The following is a 22001-nucleotide window of genomic DNA, read 5'->3' on the forward strand; positions in this document are numbered from 1 at the left end:
TCTTTTGAATTTCAACATACACATTCATTTTCAAGACCCAGTTTTAGATGTTTGTACTTTCTATTTTTAATCCTGGATTTGTTCCCTGCATTACTAATCAAAGCAGACTTTCTTAGTATTTTAAATATCCTTTGTATTGTGGAGTCTATGCCTAAAACTGATCCCAGATAAACAGATTTTTGTTTTATACTATCCATCTGTGTTGGTAGGACCACTTTTATATTGGAACTTTTATTGAGTAGCTTCTAATACAACTGCCTTAGTCACATCTTTTGGACTGATTTCTTGATGATGCTACAATTTTGCCTCTCAGGCAGCAAGAGTAGCACTTAGAGCAATGAGGTTTGCTCTTGGATTCCATCTGTGACTGACTAGTTGACCTGGGTCAAGTCATACAAACCTTCAGTGCTGTGGTTTGCCCATCTATGAAATGAGAATAAGAGTAGTTACTGCTCTAATAGTGATGTTGTGAGTTTGGTTTATGTTATCAAATGCTTTGAGAATCTCAGGAAAATTTGATCTATATGAGCAAAGTAGTAAAATTTTCTCATCCCTCAGTATGGTGAATTCCGTCTTCTCTAATAATTTATCGTGCTATTTTTAAATTTAGCATGCAATTTAATACAATTTAAATATTTGTATTTCTTCAATACGTTGAAAAAATCCATCCTTTTCTTTTTGTTTTACACAGTAAAGGAAATGAGGACATTTTTATTTGGGTTGTTCTGTGGCCTGATTGGCTTATATTGTAGACTATTGCCTCTTGAATATATTGGTATTTATTCTATAAAGAGGTGGGGTTACAGGTGGGTTTATTTCAAGTTCCTGCAAATAACTAAGGCCTAATAATGCAAATAGTCTGGAGGTAGATGTCAGAAAGACTGTTCTCCTAAGAGTAGCTGCAGAGGTGTTTTAGGCTGTGCTGTGAGTCACTTCAGTCTTCTGAAATTTTCAAGGTATAAAATCCCACAAAATTAACCGATGAAAAATTCTGTGCAAACTCCGATTGAAAAAAAAAATCCTCAGTTTCATCCACCTTATTTCTGGGAGAAGCGTGTTTCTATTCTGAGATGAGAAACAGTGGTACTGGGGTTTCTCTGATGAACTTCACCAACTTATCAACCTGCAAGAGGGCAACCACAGTAGTTTCACTGCATTCTCTCGTATAATGTCAGGGCTTTCCTCTGTCCCCAGCGACAACTGGTAAAAACCACCTGCTTCTTGAGTAATTTTTGTTACTAATGGAGAAAAGTCACAGTACAACCAGGAAGCAGGGGAGGAAAGATCTCAATGCCGATGAGAATAAAGAAGTAATAATGTACATTTTAATATAACGTGATATTGACTGGGAGATTCAGAAACCATCGGGCAGATTTAGGTCTCGGCTACACCAGTAAATTATTTTTAATTAAACAGTAGAAAAGCAATGCTATCTTCCTTGTGGCTGGAGCTGCAATCTAAGCAGTCTTTACATGACCAAGCAGGGAAGTAACTCCCATTTTACCCTTCTGTGTGGGCAACTAACATCTATCCTAAGAGGAATCCATAGATTTTTAGAAACATAGTAGCATGCTGTAAATTGTGGGACAATAGTAAGTAATTTGTCACAGAATCCTTTAGAAATTTTTGTTGGTTGATGCATATGTATATTATGTGTACACACTTCAACAGAGTTGCTGCTGCGCATGCCCTCTCATAACTGGATGTGACATTGCAGCAGTTGTGTCTCAGTTTCCCTCTTGGGTTTTTTGGCCTATTCTGGCTATAGGGTGGCCTGAGCCTCTGGCCAAGACATCTTAAAGAGTCTGACCCTTTCTCCACAGGGCCACAGAGTCCTTTAACACGCCCAATAGAAATATAAAGACAACTGAATCTTCAGCCCCAATCAGGCTCAGCTGGCTGCCCCTCTTCCTCCTAGGTGAGCCTCAGTTATAATGCAAAGACCTCCTATCTGTCCTCAGGTTCCTGTGCCTCACCTCACTGCATAGTCTAAGGCTGGCCCAGTTCTCCACTTTCCCATGGTTTCAGGCAGGCCTTCATCCCTCAGCAGCTCCTGATTTTCCATCAGGCTTCAGGAACAAACTGTCAGCTTCCTGCCCTTCAAGATTTATTGGCTTTCTAATAGGTCCCTCCTCAGAGAGAGGGAGCTCACTACATCCTCTCCCCTGGATCTCCTCTCCCAACTGACCTTCTCTCTCCTTTTTAAGTCTATCCCCTCCCCTTCACCTGAGCATACCCTCCCTAGGTGCAATCAGTGAGGTTACTGGCATTCTCAGGCTTCCTTTAAACCTTCTGATGCCTATGCTGGGGTTAGATGTCTCACACATACATGTATGTAATGGAAAATTATTTACTAACATATATGAAAATACTAAAACCTGAACTATGTACCAGCTTCTGCTGGCCATTTGTGAGAGGACATCAATTTCCTAGTTCCTAAATTCTGGTTGATCTCTTATTATTATTTAAATTTGAGTTAAGGGTAGACTATGTGCTCTGTAAGGCTAAGCAGTCAAAGCAGAGGGAATCTGAATTAACTTCCGAGGTCATGTATTTAGAGCCAGAGACATGTCTTTGAGAAACAGTGGCTGTTTTACAATCTCTTTGCAACATGAAGGAGTAATTGGATCAGATCAGGGGAAACCATGGTTCAGAAAAACTGAAGAAAGGCATATTATAGGTTTAAAATTAGTTGCATTTACTAAAGATGCCTAGATTTCTTTCTAGAAATGATGCAGTCCAGGAGACAGGGGGGAAGAATAATTATGAAGGTCTTGTTGCAATCACTGCGTTATAAAATGAGGATATGCATTTGAATGCAAGGACTTTAACCTGGTGGTTGTATTTTATTCCTTTAACCTTCTATCTTCTGCTAAAATGGGAAAGATAAAGCATTTTAAATTGGTAAAATCTAGTAATGTCCAAGAGAAGTCAAAGAGAATCAATATAATCTTGATTCCATTTATTTGCCCTTTAAAATCCATTTTTAGATCAAGGAATATTGGCAACTACAGGCAAAGTGGACTTTTGACCACTAGTAGATTATTTGCAGTGGAATATCTACAGAATTTTTCCACTGGATCTCAGGATATACATAGGCTAGAAGGAACAAGCATCAGATTCCAAGGCCAGAAGGAACCATTCTAATCATCTGGTCTGACCTCCTATATAACACAGGCCATACAACTTCCCTGAAAAAATTCCTAGAGACTCTCTTTTAGAAAAACATGTAATTGTGCTTTCAGAATTGTCAGCGATGGAGAATCCTCCCTGATCCTTAGTGAACCGTTCCAGTGGTTAATTACTTGCACTATTAAAAATTTATGGCATATTTGCATACTGAATTAGTCTAGCTTCAACTTCCAGCCATTAGATCGTGATATACCTTTCTCTGCTAGACTGAGGAGCCCACTATTAAATATTTGTTCCCTGTGTAGTTACTTTATAGACTGTATTCAAGTAACACCTTAACATTCTCTTTATTAAGTGTACACGTGCAGACTCAACCCTGCTGCGCCTCCTGCTGGTCTCTATCAGGAATTAGCTCATCCAGCTTCTGGAGCACCCTCTGCAGGCCAGTGATCGATCCACTTTACTGCAGGCCCCATGCCGCTCCCAGGACCCCTGGGGTGTTGCCCCTCTGGCAGTAACTCCTCAGTCTAGGGACCTCCCCACCCAGGGGAACCCCCACCCCCTATCCCCACCTTGCCTCAGTGTAAGGCTACTGCCAGTCACCAACTAGCCCCTGTTCTCTGGGGCAGACTGCAGTGTATGCCACTCATCACTGGCAAGGGGGGTTTGGGCCTGCTCTCTCTGTCTAGCCTTGGGCTGTCCCCTACAACCGCAGTACCTGTTTGGCCTTGTACTAGGCCACAGCCCGCGGGGTTTCCAGGCTGGAGCTCCCCAGCCCCCTTGGCCTTCCCCCAGCCCTGCTCCACTCCCAGTACCTTGTCTCTAGCTCCGTGCAGCCAGGCCCATTTCCCTCTACAGCTAGAGAGAAACTGTTTGGACTTTTGGCTCGCAGCCTCTTATAGGGACCAACTGGGCTCAGTTTGGGGTTTGGCTGCAGTTCCGCCTGCTTCCCCCAATCAGCCCAGTGGCTGCTTTCTCCTGCCACAACTCTTTCCTAGGGCTGTTTTAAGCCCCTCCCAGCAGGAGTGGGTATCCACCCTGCTACATTAAGCTAAATATATGGGGCTCCTTGCATCTATCAATATAAAGCATCTTTTCTTATCATCTTTTCTTTAATCATTTTTGTGGCTCTTCTCTGAACCATCTCAAGTTTAGCAATATCCTTCTTGAATTGTGGGCACCAGAACTGGACACAGCAGTCCAGCAACAGTTGCATCAGTGCTAGGTAAAATAACCTCTCTACTTTTACTCAAGATGCTCTAGTTATGCATCCCATGATCAGCGGATGGGTTGCCACCAACAGAGGTTCTATTCAATAGAAAACTAAAAACAAAAATGCCTAATTTTGTAGAAATTGATGTAACCGATAAAAATGACTTGACTATGTATAAAAATCCTGAAAAACAAAACTGTTAAACAAAAGGTTTAATATGACAAGGGGTCATGAAAACTTGAGCGTTTGCAGCAACATGATCATGCCCCTATCTATGATGGAAAACTTGGTCAAAAAAGGCAGAGGTCTCTCAAGAATTGGCTTCTAGGTCCTATGAGATTGTCACTGCTGAGAGACTGATGTACAGATGGAATAGGAGACACCTTCAACAGATCCCAGGCTGAAGGGAAGACAAGGAGACAAGACATGAGATAGGAAGAAGGAGGAGTTCAAGTCTTCAGAGATGGAAAAGCATGGGAGGTACTTAGAATCACAATGTAGAGACTGAAGCAATGACATGAAGAAACTGAGCAGGCACCTCAAAGACTAATAGAAAATAGTTAGTGCATTATTAGGTTTCTTTACCTGTATATATACTGTTTCTTCACAGTTTTTTTGGAAAGGAGAGCTGCGAGGAAACCTTGTAAAGAGAGCCATATTTGGGAGTGAACTCCACCTAGTCTGACAGAGCACAAGGTGATGCCGTGATACAAAGAGTCTCACAGACAGCAGTCAGACTTTGCGGATAGTCTAAGTCTTACATCTAATAATAAGCATCTCCTTCAGCTTTGTCTAAGTCTCCTTCATAAGAACTCACAAATATTACAGTTTACACTAGCTGAGGATCTGGTCTCACCTATTTAGTTATAAAAAATGCCTATTTGCAATTTTAGGTTGGGCTCACCTGAATTGCAGATCACTTAAAATAATCTTTAAATGAAATCACCACCTTAGACCTGTAATAATTTGACATCCCTCACCTTCAGGTTAGTTCACAAACAGGAAAAGCTCAGGCAGTAGCAGGGCAAATTTCCAACATGTGCTTCAACCTTGAAATGATAATTCTTAATCTACTCTTGAATGGGTGGCAATCTCAGTGCCAGTTCTGTTCTTTTGCTCTCTAAACAGATTACCAGGAAGAGCATCCACTGGCAATTTGGTGTTTGTGATACAGAAAGTGTCTATTAGGAAATAGACTATGATCACTAATTGAGTTTACATATACTACTACCCATCAACCAATAGACTGTTGATCACTATTGACCTTTGCTGTATTTGAACTGGTAACCTAGAGCTAAGGGTCTCTAAATCATTATCAAACATCCATGCCACATCCTTCACTATGCACTGTTGTTCTTAACCATACACTATCAACATGAATCGGCTCAGAAATGCCAGTGTTAATTAAAATCTTTGGTTGATATTTTCAGACTAGATGTGGATACAGCTGTCTTACTACAGGTGTCCAAATCTGAAAAACTGGGCTTAGTCTTCCAAGACCTCCAGATGAGAATTCTGACTTGAAGCCAATGGCAGTTCCAGTCATCAAGGGATTATGGGATTAGGCTGTTTTACTGACAGTTCTCTCATCAGAAACAGAACTTGTGAATCTTGGCAGTTACAGTTCTTAGGAGGCTCAGTGAACATTTGTTGGTTTCAGTTTGTCCAAAGTTCCCACCTCCTAAGTGCCAGGAAAATCCCAAACAATTTGAGATTTGTCTTGTGTTGGGTTTTGTTACAAAAGTTGTACATATCATTAACAACATAATGCTTTTGCCTCTGTGTGAAGTTTCAGGTTTCCGTGTGAAGCACAGAGAAGCAATTTTCTTTTAGTCATTCCTGAATATGATTGTATTGTTCTGGGCCCACAGTTTCCCTCCCTGACTCATATTGTTCTTAGATAAATACTGGCAGCTTTCAGGCTTTCATTTAATCATATATACCATTGTAATGGGTTTCTTATAGTTTTAAATATTGGTCTACCCTGAGCTCAACAGATAAACAATCAGGATTTTACTAGTAAAACTATGCAATAACATTCTTACAAAACTCACACTTGGTAAATATATGTTTTCTCTGACTGTACTTAACATTACCAGCCACCAGGTAGCGTATTGTTGTGTGTAATCATAGTTAAATTGGTATTAACCTGGTGAAAACAGTTTCTTATGGATATGACAGTTGAGTGGGTAGGTTCATATCCCCAAGGTGTATGTGTGTGTATATACATTCACATACACACTCCTTGGGGATATGAACCTACCCACTCAACTGTCATATCCATAAGAAACTGTTAACTGGTTAATGATGCTTAGATACATGTATACTTAACTTGTTCATTTACTGTATCAAAAAGCCACAGCTTTGCTTTATTTCTTATAACAGATGGTTTGCACATACCAGATACTGTTTTTTAAGATCTAGTTTCTGTCCATATTGCCACTGATCAAGTTTATCTAAGATAATGAATTTGGTTTCGGTTTTGAGCCACTTTGCTTAGAAAGTTGAATACTGTGAAAAAGATTAATTTACAAGAAACTAAATAGCTTTGTTAAACAGTATTATTCCAGTATTCTGAATCTTTTGTGTCTGTTGGTAATGGGAGGTTGCAGTCCACATTTTAAATTTCACAAGGGAAAGACACATAATCGGAAATTTTTTTTGAAATGTTTGATTCTAGAAATTTGAGACAAATATTCTCTTTAGAAATAGAGTTCCCTTCAATGCCCAGTGAATTCAACTGGAGTCTTTCCCTTGACTTAAGTGGGCACTGGACTTGACCCATACAGGTAAAAAAAATAAAAGCCAGAAAAGGAAAAACTTTTTAAATTGACCCACTTTAAAAATAGAAGATTAAGTTAAAGAACTCTGGGTTTAATCATGCTCACCTAACTCGTGTGATTATTTAAAAGTCAGTGAAGTTAGTTATGTGAGCAGAGTGAGCAAGATTTAGTCTTTTGTCTATATTTGCAGAAATCAAATTCAAATTTGATTAATTACATGACAATCCAGTGGAAACCATGGGTGGAGGGGTTTGCAAATGGCACCCCCATGAGCAAGCAAGGCCCACTATACCCTGAGGGGATTGACTTTGAGGGAGGGCAAATGTGTTGGCAGCTACTGCTCTTGGCACGGCTTTCAGCAGGGGGAAAATCCCTGAAAACTGAAGTCAGAGATTCCCAGAGTGTGAGCTAAATCAGCAGCTTGTGGCTGCACTGGCTGTTTTTCTGCTCTTTTTATTGCCACAACTTGCCTTTGGGCTGGCTTTGTGTCACCAAAAAAACTTGTGGCCTTTTCAGTTCATTTAATCTGGTTTTATACCTCTGCCAAATAATTTAACAAACTTCTTTTCCATGAATGAACAAGACTGTGTGATCTATTGGGTAAAGCACTGGATTGGGAGTCAGGAGATCTGGGGTCTATGCCTCACTCTGCCACTGTCCCACTGTGTGACTTAGGGCAAGTCACTCATAGGTTTGTCCTTCAACCCTTTCTCTGTCTTGTCTGTTTAGACTGTAGATGCCTTAGGGCAGACACTGTTTCATACTATGTATTTTGCAGTTAGTAGCACAATAGGGTCCTGATCTCAGTTGGTGCCTCTAAGCTCTCTCATAATATAAATAATAATATATACCATTAACTATGGATAATGAAAGAGACAATAGCAGCTTTCTTCCCACCAGGCAAAACGGAACTGCTAAGCATGGATATTTAAATGAAATGCTTTTATCAGCTCATTGAATGTTGTTTAGAAAATATATTGTAATGGAACTATAAGCCTTAGAGTGAGGTTTTTAGTATTTTTTCAAAGCTATGTTTTGTGTCAGTGTTTGGCAGGTAACAAATGAAATTTTCTTGCTCAAGTTATTTTGTTTTCCATTGCTGCTCAGCCACAGAACTATAGCAGATGAGACCATAAAAAGATAGTTTTTGCTTTTGGACAGATATAGGAATATATCAATAGATTATGGTCTTCATCCATTTTTGATGCGGTAACTTGAATGTTTATTCTCTTAAAGGCAATCAGCCAAAATCTGGCGTCATTCACTGCTGTGGAATCTCCGGGGTATAAGTGGCTGCACAGCTGTAAGCCTAGACAGAATTTGCCCAAATGACTTCAATGCGGCCAAACCGGAGATGGTCAAAATGATTTGTGGTCAAATAAAAATCAACTTAAACCATTGCTCGGAACTCAAACATGAAGTTGGTTTTTTTTGTTTTTATTGTTCCAAAAATTCTATTTTCTCCTCCTTTTTCATTTGAGGACCCCTGCACTTCCTGGTTCCAGGTGGAACTGCTATTCCACAGGAAAGTATTTTCAGATCTTCCTGACATGCTCTAATCTCAAAGCCTTGTCTTGTGAGAATTCCAGTTTAATTTTATGGATGCCTGTGGTTTTCTAAGGTTCAGCTAAGCCTCTAAATCCCACACATTTTGTGGATTTCCCAATAAACCAAATATTGGCCTGCATGAAAAGGCCAAACAAATCCCAATTTGTTTTACACATATGAGTAGCCTCTGTGAAGTCAGGTTTGAATACCAGATTACCATCCCCTTTCCCACTCTATTTTTCCTTCTTTCTAATAGAAAAAGTGAAGAGTGAAGACACCACAACTTTATTAGGACAGAAACAACATTTGTTGAAAAATATATAATCTTTCAGCCACCAGTCATTTGGAGGAAGCACCTAGGACTGGGGCACTCCTCTTTAATTTACTCCTCTGGACCAAGATTCCTTGGGCCACGTTGTGTTCAGCTGCTTCATGTGTAAGAGTAGGGCTCAAGAAGTCTCCCCCTGTTGTTCTTCACAGCAGCTGAGTACAACTGAAGTAACTGCAGATCAGACATTTGGAAATTTGCAGAATTTAAAAGAGAAAATATGAAGAACTTATGGAACTTGTGCTCAGGCTTTGATAAAATCTCATTCCCAGGTTCTCTGGACACATGAGCTGTGCTTGGCACAAGTTTACAAGTATAAAATGACTGTGGTATTTGCCAACACAGACATTAAATAAACAGTATTTAACTCATTGCCGACCACTTTGGGATAACTTAAGAATGAAAAGCCCTGTAGCAAATCTGTTATGTTGCAGTGACATAACCACTGACCTCCACACAGCAACCCTGACAATTATACTTACTGTCCAGTAGCTGGATGTGCTGAGATAAAGTTCATATATTTCTTCTTAAGTTTTTCCTTTCATTGGGAACAATTTTTCATAGAACAACCTCCTTTAACTTATGTGTCAATGCCCTAAGGCCTTTTTACTCATCTAGATTTAAATTAATGACCTCACTGATGGCACCAGCAATTGAACCATCGCTCTCAAGAGCCAAGAACCGCGTATTGAATTTGATTAATATTGCTGGCTACTAATTTTCACTTTTAATTAGGTATGACACTATTATAGGAAGAAAGTACTGCAGTGCATAAAACAAATAGCATGCATCTACAGCAGCGTTCTACTGTATGGCCCCTGACCTGTTTTATTTAGTTGGGCTGCTACTGAACATTCTTCCACAACATTGACTTAGACTGATAATGAGAAAAATACCATTAGCCTAAACATTTACCTGTTAAAGTTTAAGGATAATCTAATGTGAATAAGTACTTTGCCAGACAAATGTTATTAGATTACATGATGCATGTACATGTATCTAATGACATTGGGTACAGTCCGTTCTCTCTTTGATACATTTACTGGGTGAGTGTCATGTGACAATAGTGAAGAATCACAGAAAGACCAATATTCTAACACAAGAGGTTGTATTATCCCTGAAGCTACTCATGTGTTTGCTCCACAGTAGAGGTTCTGCCCCTCTGCTGCTTGGCTTCTTGTTATGGCATTAAAGAAACAGCACTCATGTTCTTTCAGTGGGGTTTTGCTAGATTTTGACATCTACACAGCAACTGAGCAAGTAGAAAGCAAACACACTTAGCAAAGAAAAAAACTGACCCTCCTCATTACGTCCTCAAGGATTGGAAGACTGTGCTGAAAGTGTTCACAAGACAATGTCGCGAGAGTATTGTGTACACCCAAAGGCAGGGGTGGCAGTTTGTAGAAATTTTGGTGATGCCTAGAATTCCCAGAGCCTGCCTTCCCAAACTCTACCCCCCAAATTCTGCCCCCACCTGCCTAAGGCTGTGTGAGGGAGTTTGGGTAGGGGGAGGAGGTCTGGGGTGCAGGCCCTGGGCTGGGGCAGGGGAATGGGGTGCAGGAGAGGTGCAGGGTGAAGGCTCTGGGAGGGAGTTTGGGTGGGGGAGGGATGTGGAGTGCAGGCTCTGGGAGGGTGTTTGGGTACTGGGTGCAGGCTCTGGGCTGGGGCTGGGTGTGTTGGTGGAGGAGGGGATGAGGGATGCAGGCTCTGGGAGGATATTTGGGGGTGAGAAGGGGTGTGGGGTGGAGGTGCAGAAGAAAATTTGTGGGCCAAAGGGTGTGTGTGAGGAAGGGGTTTGGGTGCAGGCTCTGAAAGTGGATGAGGGGTTCAGTGCTTACCTGGGGCACCCTTTCTGGCAGAGCTCCTGGGCGGGGCAGGCTGGGGGGTCTCCATGTGCTGCTGTCCCCAGGCACCGCCCCACCACTTCCCATTGGCCATAGGGGCATTCGGGGCAGGAACAGTGTGCAGAAGCACAGTCCCCCCACCCCCCACAGGCTGCAAGGATGTGCTGGCAGACACGTGGAACAAGCATGCTGGAAGTCGCTCAGCCCAGCTGAGCTGCTGGGTGGCGGCGGAAGCCCCTAGGCTGTTATAAATGGCCCAGAGGTGGCAGGCAGGGATGGGGTGGAGGAGAAGGTGGGAAACTTTGCTAGAGCTGGACCCCCGGTCAGGAATATTCCTAGTACCCGGACACTATGGGCCCATAGAACTCCCCGCCCATGCCCCCAGGGAGACATTTTGGAAAGCACATAGAATTGAACTTCATTGGAAGTTGGGCATACAACTGTCCTTTGTGCCTTTGAAATTGTATACATCTATACATCTATTTGTATACAATAGGTAACTGCAGATGAAAACAGATGATTATTTATTACAGGAATACATGAGCTGGCCATAGAGCTACCTCTTGTGTGCGTGCCTATGATAGTTGTACAATTTAGGTGACTATTTTTTAAAATTTGGCTTTCAATATCCTTGACATGAAAATGACGCATTCTATCAGTATTAGTGGCTACTGTAACCTTATCAAATAGCAGTTTTGTGCTGCTTCATGCAACTATGAATAATCCACTCATCAAGTGGATTAGTTATATGAATATTCTAATGTTTCTCTACAAAAATATGGTGCAGTAATAGACTACTCACATTGACTCACAAACAGCAGTAATGGACTACTCACATTGATGTTAATGTGGGAGCTTTTTAATTTTATTGATTCATGGAAAAGTTTAACAGTGAAGAATTTTCAGCTGGATGTGGGTAATTAGTAATATGTTACTAGAGGACAGTGTTTTGCACTTTAGAATACTGTCACCTGCTTAGGTCAGACAGCACAGAACTGCTATTTTCTTGACAGCCGTAGAGTCTTTTTCACCTTGTTCAGCCTATCTATGTGGTTATTCACTTATTTGAAAAAGATCATCTTCTTGAGCACAGTATATCTATGTCTATCTATCTATACATACACATATATACACACCGTGTTCAAGAAGATGATCTTTTATATATATAATCAGACTTCAGTGCAGATTTTTATTAAAATATTGCTCTGTGGCCTTTCAGCTATATTCTAATTTTATTTAATATTTCTTTCTGCACGTATTCAGAAAATGGCAAGCACATATTAATAAAAGAGGGCTTACAGGAGTGAGGAATGAGAGCAATAGATCCTTGACAAAAGTTATTTACCTAGCTAGAGTTTCATTTGAAAGTTAACAGAACTCTGTGATGCTTGTATAAAGCAGTGGTCTTAAAACTCTGTTAGACATTTTAACCCGCTTTAATTTATTCCATGAAAATTTAATCCCCTGCTGAATGGAGCTGGTATGAATTTTCAAAAGTCATAATCCACTGAAGTGAAAAATCTTTAATGATGACATAGGCACCAGGCTTCAAGGGTTTAGTTTAAATTCTTTCTAAAAATGTAAAACAGAGGGCAAGAGTTAATAGGATATTTCATACAGTTACATTTCAATCCTCCTCCAAATCTTTATAAATTCACTTGCACCTCAGCCATTAGAACCATTCTGGCTGAATTTCTCACACTTCTAAGGCAAAAATGAAGAGCTATAAAATCATAATGTGAGGAAGTATTCTGTGTATTGTGACTCAGTTTTCTATCAGTTTACAGACTATTATATTGCACATGATGGCATAATGTCTTCTAAACTGAAAGAGAAATGACATGGTTTACAAGCCAAACAGCATACATTCCGACATAATTATTTTATCATGCAAGAAAATGAAAACAAACTACACAACATCAGACACTTTTCTAGCTCTTCTGCTGCTGTGGGAATTTTACCACTGAATTTAGTGGGGACGATTTGTCCCTTAAATTGAAAAGTTATTAACGCTCTCTGTAAAATTGTTCCATAAAAACAATTGTAAACATATTTTCACTTAATCAGTGATTTTTTTATTATATTACAGGACATTATACCTGTAATAGTCACTTGGGGCCATATTTTAAAAGATCTTTAGGGACCTGGATATTAAGGGTGGAAAAAACTTCTTTACATGACCATCTGCATTAATACTGTATGTCAGATTTTTTGATGAAAACCAAAAATTTTCTGCACAAAGCAGACATAGTTTGCAAAAAATTTTGTTCCATCAAAAATCCAATTTTCCATAGGAAAACAATTTTAATGGAAACAACTTTGACCGGTCCTGACCAAGATATCTCTGACCCTGTCAGCAATGCTCAGACAATATTTTCACTAGTGTGGATGACTGCACATTTTCAGTGTGCAGTAGTTGGCATGGAGGGCATTCCTCAGCCTTAGGTCTCAGAGTATTTTCATTTTTTTGTTATCTTTTATTACCTAAGTCTAATTTTTTATGCTGTAATATCCATTTCCCTTCATTCCTATGTTTTCTTCTCATGGTACATCAAGGCAGAGAAAAAAGCCCTGGTTCTCTTCCAGCCCCTTTTCTTTTCTAACCTCTTAATTATTTACTTAAGAACTATGAAACAACTTCTAGAGCCAGATCCTCAGCTAGCATAAATGGAGCTATGCCATTAATTAATCCAAATGAGGATCTGGGTCTTAGAGTTTAGAAACCTTCTGCATCATTGTTTCTTAGGGATCCTATTGATCAGTGTTGATATGAGAAGAACAAGAAATGTGCCCTTTGTTTTGTTTCCCGGGAATGTGCAGTGACATCAACAGCAGAGGATGTTCTAGTGGATTCAGTTGGTCATGTGCATTGAGAACTGGAACCTCAGCCTGGTGTAACTAACTGAGGTAGTTTCTCCTGCAGTGTGCCATTAAATTGAAACTATTGGAGGAATCATCTTGCTTGTTTATGGATAAGTAATGTGCATAGTCTCATGCAGCTACTTGACTGAATATCATCAGAAGATGGGGAATGGGATGCTTAATGGATGCCCCTGCTCACTTATGGCATTAGAAAAATTCAGTCAAGAATACTCTCTGAGGCTACATATTTCGATAATGTACAGTCAACACATGCGCCTCCACCCATCTGGTCATGTAGCAAGAAAAGCTTATAAATAAAAAGATAGGACTCTGTATGTGAAATATTAATCAGCAGGGCCTTTGGTTTAAATATGTTTTTCCTCTGCTTTAAAAATATTAATTTGTAATGCATCACAAGACCTCTTCTGTATTTCACTCCATCTGTTATAATCATCTGTCCATCAAATTCTAATGTCAATTTCTTTGTTTAAATTATAATTTGGAATTGTGTGCCAACTACTCACTGTGTAATATATATTCATAGTAAACAATAGTATCCAGCACTTTCTCTTACCCAGTAGTATTTGCCCTGTACTACTCATATGGCTCTAGGCTGAGCCACTATTACTAAGCTGATCAAAGTACAACAAAGTCCTAAATCTTCTGATCTTCCCATCAACCAGTAAACAAACAATAATGTTTATGGGTGGACATTGGATCTAGGTGAGAATTCTGAGTGCTTGTGTCTCGTCATTCGAGTGCCATTTAGACCTACGTCATTTTCACATTCCTGTACTGGCAAAGTACCTGAGGCATCTGGCCAAGGAGTCAGAATTCTGTGTTGCTCTACACTGTGAATATGCAAACACTGAGCTGACAAATTCCTACCACAGTTTGCCAGCCAAAATTAACTTGGGTTTTTTTGATTAGTTATTTACCTGAAGAGAGAAATTTCCTACCCTGAGTATTAGATTGTTTGTTTACATTTCCATTTGCCCTCAAGTATTCATACACTCAGAGGAATAAATACATAATTTCTAAACCGATACTGTAATTATATATAATGAACGGTAATAGACCTACAGTAGAATGAAAGACTAAGAAATCAAGAGCCATTTTGTACCACTTGGATTTTTTAAAAAATCCATCTGATCTCAAGCATCCAGGTTTGGCCTATGGTAGGTGATAGGTTCATGTGCATGAGGGATGTCTTAAATTGAACTCCAAAGGCTTTGAGGTAAATGAGTTACCCTCTCTAAAGGAGTCTTAAGTGAGACAATAATACTCATGAAAAACACATCTAATGAAGTTAATGTCTAATCAGTGACATCTAATGTCACTGTGAAAATGTCTTCAGTCTCTAAAAGGATCAGACAAAGACTGGAGCGTTTTGTTGAAACTCAGTGAAACTGGACATACAAATCAATTCCATAGTCATGAAAATATACATTGTCTCCATAATATAAACTCTGTATATTATTTTCAGTGAGAGCACTGTCCAAAATTACAAAAAATATATTGAACAGCAGTTTGTCATTATTCATGGGAAAAGGGTGGCCAGATGATAATGTGATTTCTGATACCAAGAGGCTTTAGTGACTTTGTCTAGAGGAAATATGCATTCTCCACCTAAAAGGGCTCAACCAAGGCCCATTGTACTCATTGTGAGTCTTTCAGTGACCTCAGTGGGCTTTGGATCAGGGCCCATTTTGTTGTAGTTCCCTTCTGAACACATGAACCCTCCACCATTGTAATCATTTAAAAATTTCAGGAAGCATTTCTTTATTGAAGAAAAAAAATCAGATATTTACTTCATTAATGACATGCATTGTTGTAGCTATACCTGTCAGCATTTCATACTTTACCTATTACTATTTGTATTATGGTTGTGGCTAACGCTCTCAATGAAAATCAGAGCTCCTTTGTGCTAGGAACTATATAAACCCATAGTAAGAGACAGTCCAAAGAGATTCTGTTGATAGAAACTTAAATCATAGTACAGATTTTGGAAATGTTGTGTATAGTACAACCCAAATAAATTTTGACACTTATTGTGATGTTTATGTAGGCCCAATGCTAATTATATGGAATACTACAAATCTCCCATCCTGCAAAAACTTACCCAAGTAACTTTCCATGTGAGAGGGGTCCCACTGAACTCTACTGCAGTCTGGTAAACAATCCAGTGCAGAACATATCAAGAATTAAATGGCACCTGATATATATTCAGTGAGATGTGGGGAAAAGAAAGCAAAATGGATGGTATAGTACGTATATTTTTGAACTGTGTGTACATGCTCTAGGGATGAAGACATATTCACAACAAATTGAAATACTTAATTTTTTTTCCATTTCATTGAGTATTGGAAATTGGTCCTGTTTTCATGATATTTTTATGCTAAAATGGGATCATTTTCAAGTGCAATAGTTTTCACTCAGGAAACATGCAAAATGTCATAGTTTTGGATGTTTTTCTTATAATTATATTACAGTTTTTGTGATGGTTTTGAGATGGTTGGGTAGATGTGAACACAGATATAACAAAATCATAAAATATAGCCTGGTTTTCCACATGGCTGTATTAGCCAAACTATGTACTACATGGTATGCACATGTGGTGGGAATATATGTATAGTTACAACACAACACAGTAGTAGCATGGGGAAAAGCTATAGGGTTGAAAACAAGATACTATGATTTTGCAAATAATACTACTTTGATGAGCCCTTTTGGGTGCTCTTGTACTGTTTAGTCAGACTCTTTGCTCAGATGCTTGACAAAGGAAGGCAGGAGCAGGTCTTTAATCATGAATGCGGCCAGTTACCCAAATAGAAAATCACAAACAGAGGTCTCAGGGCCAACTGCATGACAAGAAGCTCTTAAACTATTACAAAATCAATGAGGGTAACAATCAATTGCATTTGTTAGGTCAGATATGAAACAATGTGTCTTGCTTGGAATCTGAAACTTCCATTTAAACTTGAGATATACTAGCTTTTAAAACACTCATGATTTGTAGCTGACAGCAAGTATTTCAGAAACATCCACTTCCTCTCCAGGGTGCTTGGTTTTATGTGGTCTAAAAAAAATGGCTTTTCTTTAAAATGAGATTTATGGTGTTACATCCTGTTATGTGGGAATTTGCTATTTAATCCTTTGAAATGTAACTCACTGTACACAAATGTTTTTTAAAAAAAGGAAGGAGAAGAAAAAGCAAGCTGCGAGGAGAGTAAAATATGACAATAAGCAATTTATTTCCTACCTTCAGATTGCAGGCATCCTAAATCTGCTAGTTAACGGCTTAGATTCAGACTGGCACATTTCTTCTTTTAACCACATTTCTCGTACTTTGTTCTTACTCCTCATAAGCCTCTGCAAAATTATGTTCTAAGTCTCCCTCCCCATGATAACTTCATTGCTGCTTCATTAACAAGTGCTCCATCAGAACATTTCATTACAGCCTCTCTCCTTGCTCACTACCTTGATGCTAAGATGCAGATACAAACCACCTATCAAATGCTAGGTGGTATTTATCCTTCCTGCCGTTCAAAAGATGGAAAAATCATCCAAGGGATAAATCCTAAATAAAGAGCACATTCTATTTATTTCTTCTTTTGGCCTTGTCCTCACCCCAACTTGAAAGGCATTGGTGGTATTCTGCTAATACGCTGACTGACATCTTTTTTTTTTTTTTTTTTTTTTAAAAGGCTGTCATCATACCTGTCATCCTTTCAGGATGTTCAGTATTCCATGTAGCATGTCTGGGAGGGGGTGCAACTACCCTGGAAAGAGAAATCTGGTCAGCAACACAGTTCAATTCCATGTTCATCAGGACATGGAAATATCTTTGTTATATTCGCGGCCTTTCTGTACAAATATCTGTAGATTGCACCAGCAAGAAGGCTTCACGCTATACATGTTATCTTGTTTGCACTGAGTGTCAGGGAGTGGGGATATGTCCAGTTCATTTTGATAAAGGGAGGAGGCATTTATAAAGGCAAACAGGATAATGGGATGGCTCTTAAAACACCCATATGATGAAATTACCAGCCAGGGCTGCTGTGATGATCATTGTAGCCAGGCAAAGGAGTTAACAGCAGTGACAGTCCAGTTACAAACCAAGGCTGGTCAGCTTACCCTTCAGAAAGAATGACAATGTGTACTTTATTTTTAAAGCTAGAATGGAAAAATGAACATGGCTAGCTTAGGTCTTTTTGCTCTAGGTGCTGACAGATGTGAAAAAATTGGCCCTGATGTTTTTAGATTCCTCAGGATTTCAGGACAAGGGTTCCATGATTTTATAAAACTTTGATCTGTATTTTTGGACTGTTCATTTCACTTAGATAGTCTCACTTTTGTAATCTTCACTTTAGGAGTCAAACATCACTTGGATTTCTGTGTTGTATAATTCACTTGTGAATTATGGCTTGGGCTGCACAGTGGTGCAGGGATATCAGGCAACCCCTCTGCAGAACCATTGCATCCACTTTTCATATAGGTCTTGGGCAGAGCCTTGGCTTTGCTTCTTCTCAGTGTATTGGGTGGCACAGCTGTACCACTGCCTTTGCGAGCATACGTTATGCTGGATATAGAACCAGCACAGCATACTCCTCCTTTGTAGAAGCAGGGAGACCAGAAGGGAAATGTGACTGCTCAAGTCAGTCCAGGGATAGCACAGCAATGTGCTGCCTGAGATTAAAGCAAGGCTCGTGGAAAAGCCGTGATCAAGCCCTTTATTATTCTCTGTTATTTAAATTGTAGTATAGTCTAAAAGCCCCAATTAGTCATAGAGTTTTAAGGCCAGAAGGGACTGCCAGATCATGTAGTCTGACCTCCTGTCTATCACAGGCCACCGCCACCACCCAGCACCCACACACTAAACCCAACAACCAAAATTAGAGCAAAGTGTTACAAGAGACTAGATGGTTATGTGCAACATGCAGAGAATAGAAGAGACCAAAGCACCCCAGTTGCTGAGGCCCTGCAACGGCAGGCAAATGATTAAATCCGGTATACCCAGGTAATCCTGGCAAGTGACCTGCACCCACACACTGGAGAAAAGGCAGTCCCCCCGCCCCCAAGTCATTGCCAATCTGATATGCCTGCCTGACCCCACATATGGCAATCAGTTAGACGCTGCACATGCAATCAAGAACTAGCCAGCCAAGCCCCTGAGACAGAGAATGCTCAGTGCCACCTCAGAGCACTGGCCCTTGCTGTCCAATGTCCCATCTCCAGCCATGGCCATCCCTGATGCTTCAGAGGAACGTGCTAAAAAAGGCTCAGAACAAATGTGTGAGGGGAATCCTTTCTTAACCCCTGAAGGTAGATGGCTGAAAACCTGAAGTGTGAGCTTTAGGAACATAAAAGATATAAATCAGAAGTGAGCACCAGGATCCCAGCCCATCACCAGCATCAGGATCAGCGACCCTGAATGTGCTAGTTACTGTAATAAACACATAAGGATTATTCAGACAAGGGACATTTGCAGTGGAAGAACTGCATTTATACAGGTGCAGACTTCTAATGTATATTAACACAGTAGGAGGTTGCAGCAGCATAGATACATTGTTATTACTCCTTCAGTATGATAACCACCCCAGTAAAGTGAGAGCCATAGCATGGTAAGAGACAGTCTCTTCCTTAAAGAGTATATAAATTCAATTCAAGCCAAGGCACAACCAGTGAATGTGACAAACCAAAGAGAAAAGTGGGGGAAGGAGGGAGCATGTGGGTATTGAAAATAAGATCACATGCTTACACACTCTTGCTACTGCACATGCTCACTATTGCACAACTTGGTTGTGATGGTTCAACAGCATCTTAATTTTTTTTAAAAATCAGAAAAATCAGCTATCCTCAACTGGCACACAGAAACAACCACTGGTTGTTGGACTGCTCGCTGACTTCACATTGGAAGTAGGTTTTGAGCTGGGATTTGATGGGGCCTTATGGATTAATTCAGAAAGCCATTGTATGTGTTAAAGAGAAATAGATTATGACCCCTTGGAAAGACAACACAAATTATCTTTCTGTTCTGTTTTTACTTTGAGTATAGAGTATATACTTCAGCTCATCTTTAAAACTAATTTTAACTCTGTTTAATTCTGAACTCCAAACTCTTTGGCCTCAGGTGGGAACAATGGGTTTTGTAGGTACCTATCTCAATCTGATCTTTTTTCTTTCCTCAGGTCACATGTGCAAATTTAACAAATGGTGGCAAATCAGAACTTCTAAAATCAGGCAACTCCAAATCCACACTAAAGCACATATGGACAGAAAGCAGCAAAGACTTGTCCATCAGCCGATTGCTATCACAGACTTTTCATGGCAAAGAAAATGATACAGATTTGGACCTGCGATATGATGCCCCAGAAACGTATTCTGAGCAAGATCTCTGGGATTGGCTGAGGAACTCCACAGATCTTCAAGAGCCTCGACCCAGAGCAAAGAGACGGCCTATTGTCAAGACTGGGAAATTTAAGAAAATGTTTGGCTGGGGCGACTTTCATTCGAACATCAAAACTGTGAAGTTAAACCTTTTAATAACTGGGAAAATTGTTGATCATGGCAATGGGACGTTTAGCGTTTATTTCAGGCACAATTCCACTGGCCAAGGGAATGTATCTGTGAGCCTGGTGCCCCCAACCAAAATAGTGGAATTTGACTTGGCACAACAAACAGTGATTGATGCCAAAGATTCCAAGTCCTTTAACTGTCGCATCGAATATGAAAAGGTTGACAAGGCCACCAAGAACACACTCTGCAACTATGACCCTTCAAAAACATGTTATCAGGAGCAGACCCAAAGTCATGTGTCATGGCTCTGCTCCAAGCCCTTTAAAGTAATCTGTATTTACATTTCCTTTTATAGTACAGATTATAAACTAGTACAGAAGGTGTGTCCTGATTACAACTACCACAGTGACACGCCCTACTTCCCTTCAGGTTGAGAATGAACATGTGTCTGAGACTGAAGCCTGAGGAATAAAAGAGGTCATATGACAGGGCTGTTACCTCAAAGAAGAAGGCCACCCCTATTGCCTGGAATGTGTCTACACTCTGCTGCTGCTGTCAAATGGCTGCAAACATGTTAGTGGAAAACAATCTAATGTAATCTCTGCCCAGTCAGCTCCATGTATCAGTCTAGTTGTAAATCACTATGGATTCGAATAAAACCACACAGGCACACACTCTTTTCAGCTCACACCTATTAAGATTCCTGTTAACAGGGCTTTCTTTGTCTGATACATAATGTTTCAGGATAACCTATCATCAAGCCAAAAGGATTAACTAGACAGAGAATGGTTTCTAACACAAACTGTTATGGAAATCTCCTTTAAAGTCTTGAATACATGCCAATCAATAATTCCCACTCATGCATTCTACTGCTTAGACTAGCTGTACTGGTAAATAATACTATAGGAGTAAATGCTTGTTAAAATGGGGAAAAATGTGTGTCTAGAGTTCAGTATTCCTTATTATATGAACACAGCAAAGCATAGTGACTTTTTTTCCAGCATACAGTAGGCACATTCAAGGTGGCATTAGGTGGCTCTTTTTCTGTGGAGGGAGCCTATTACTAGTAAAGATGAGCAGACGTTTGGAATTTACATGTGGGCAGACTTTATGGTCTCATATTTCTTCACTGAACATTTAAATTGGCAGAGTTGAGACCAGCTGAGCTACTTAAAAACTCTCCAACTGTTCTGCAAGAAGGAAAATGTCTGATAGACAACATGTAAGTTATAAGTGGCTGTCTTATCTTTATTTCAAATATTGTAACAAATTCAATATCCTAGTCTTCATTTGTATGAATGGTTTGTATTGTACATAGTTTAACCAGTGTTATTTGAGCTGCTTATTAATATTAACTTGTAATTGTCTCTCTGCTTGTTATTGGTTAAAAACAATCAAGGAAATGAGGAATCCATTTTATCAATGTAGCTGTAAACTCCATTAAAAAGACAGAATTACGTGCAAAGCATTTATTCAGCTAAAGTATTGTTGAGAGCTATACATATAAACATTACAGTCTGTCTGTATTTAGATATTTTATTTCCAGACAAAAAGTGAACTGTACATAGAAATAAAATACTTAAAGTTGAGTTTCAATATGTACTGTGTAGATGGTGGTTAAATGGTCCAACAGGAAGACTATGCTCAAATTCCATCTTGGTTTTCAATCTCACGTCTTCAAATTTGTGCAGAATTATCCCAAGCTGTAGCACGCAGGCAGATCTCAATGTCATCATAGGGCCTTTTTGACTTCAGTGGGAGTCATCCCTCAA

General features: G+C 39.7%; 1 protein-coding gene across 2 annotated transcripts in view; it reads left to right on the forward strand.

The window, feature by feature from the left end:
• NXPH1 (neurexophilin 1) overlaps positions 1–21825 on the forward strand; it is a 175567-nt gene extending 153742 nt beyond the window's left edge. For both annotated transcript variants that reach the window (XM_032776008.2, XM_032776010.2), the window contains one exon: positions 19902–21825. In XM_032776008.2, the coding sequence (XP_032631899.1) occupies positions 19902–20663 (762 nt within the window). In that variant the 3' untranslated portion in view covers positions 20664–21825. The remainder of the gene's footprint in view (positions 1–19901) is intronic.
• The last annotated feature ends 176 nt before the right edge of the window (positions 21826–22001 follow it).

The sequence above is a fragment of the Chelonoidis abingdonii genome, chromosome 2 (genome assembly GCF_003597395.2).
Source record: "Chelonoidis abingdonii isolate Lonesome George chromosome 2, CheloAbing_2.0, whole genome shotgun sequence".
NCBI classification, from domain to species: Eukaryota; Metazoa; Chordata; order Testudines; family Testudinidae; genus Chelonoidis; species Chelonoidis abingdonii.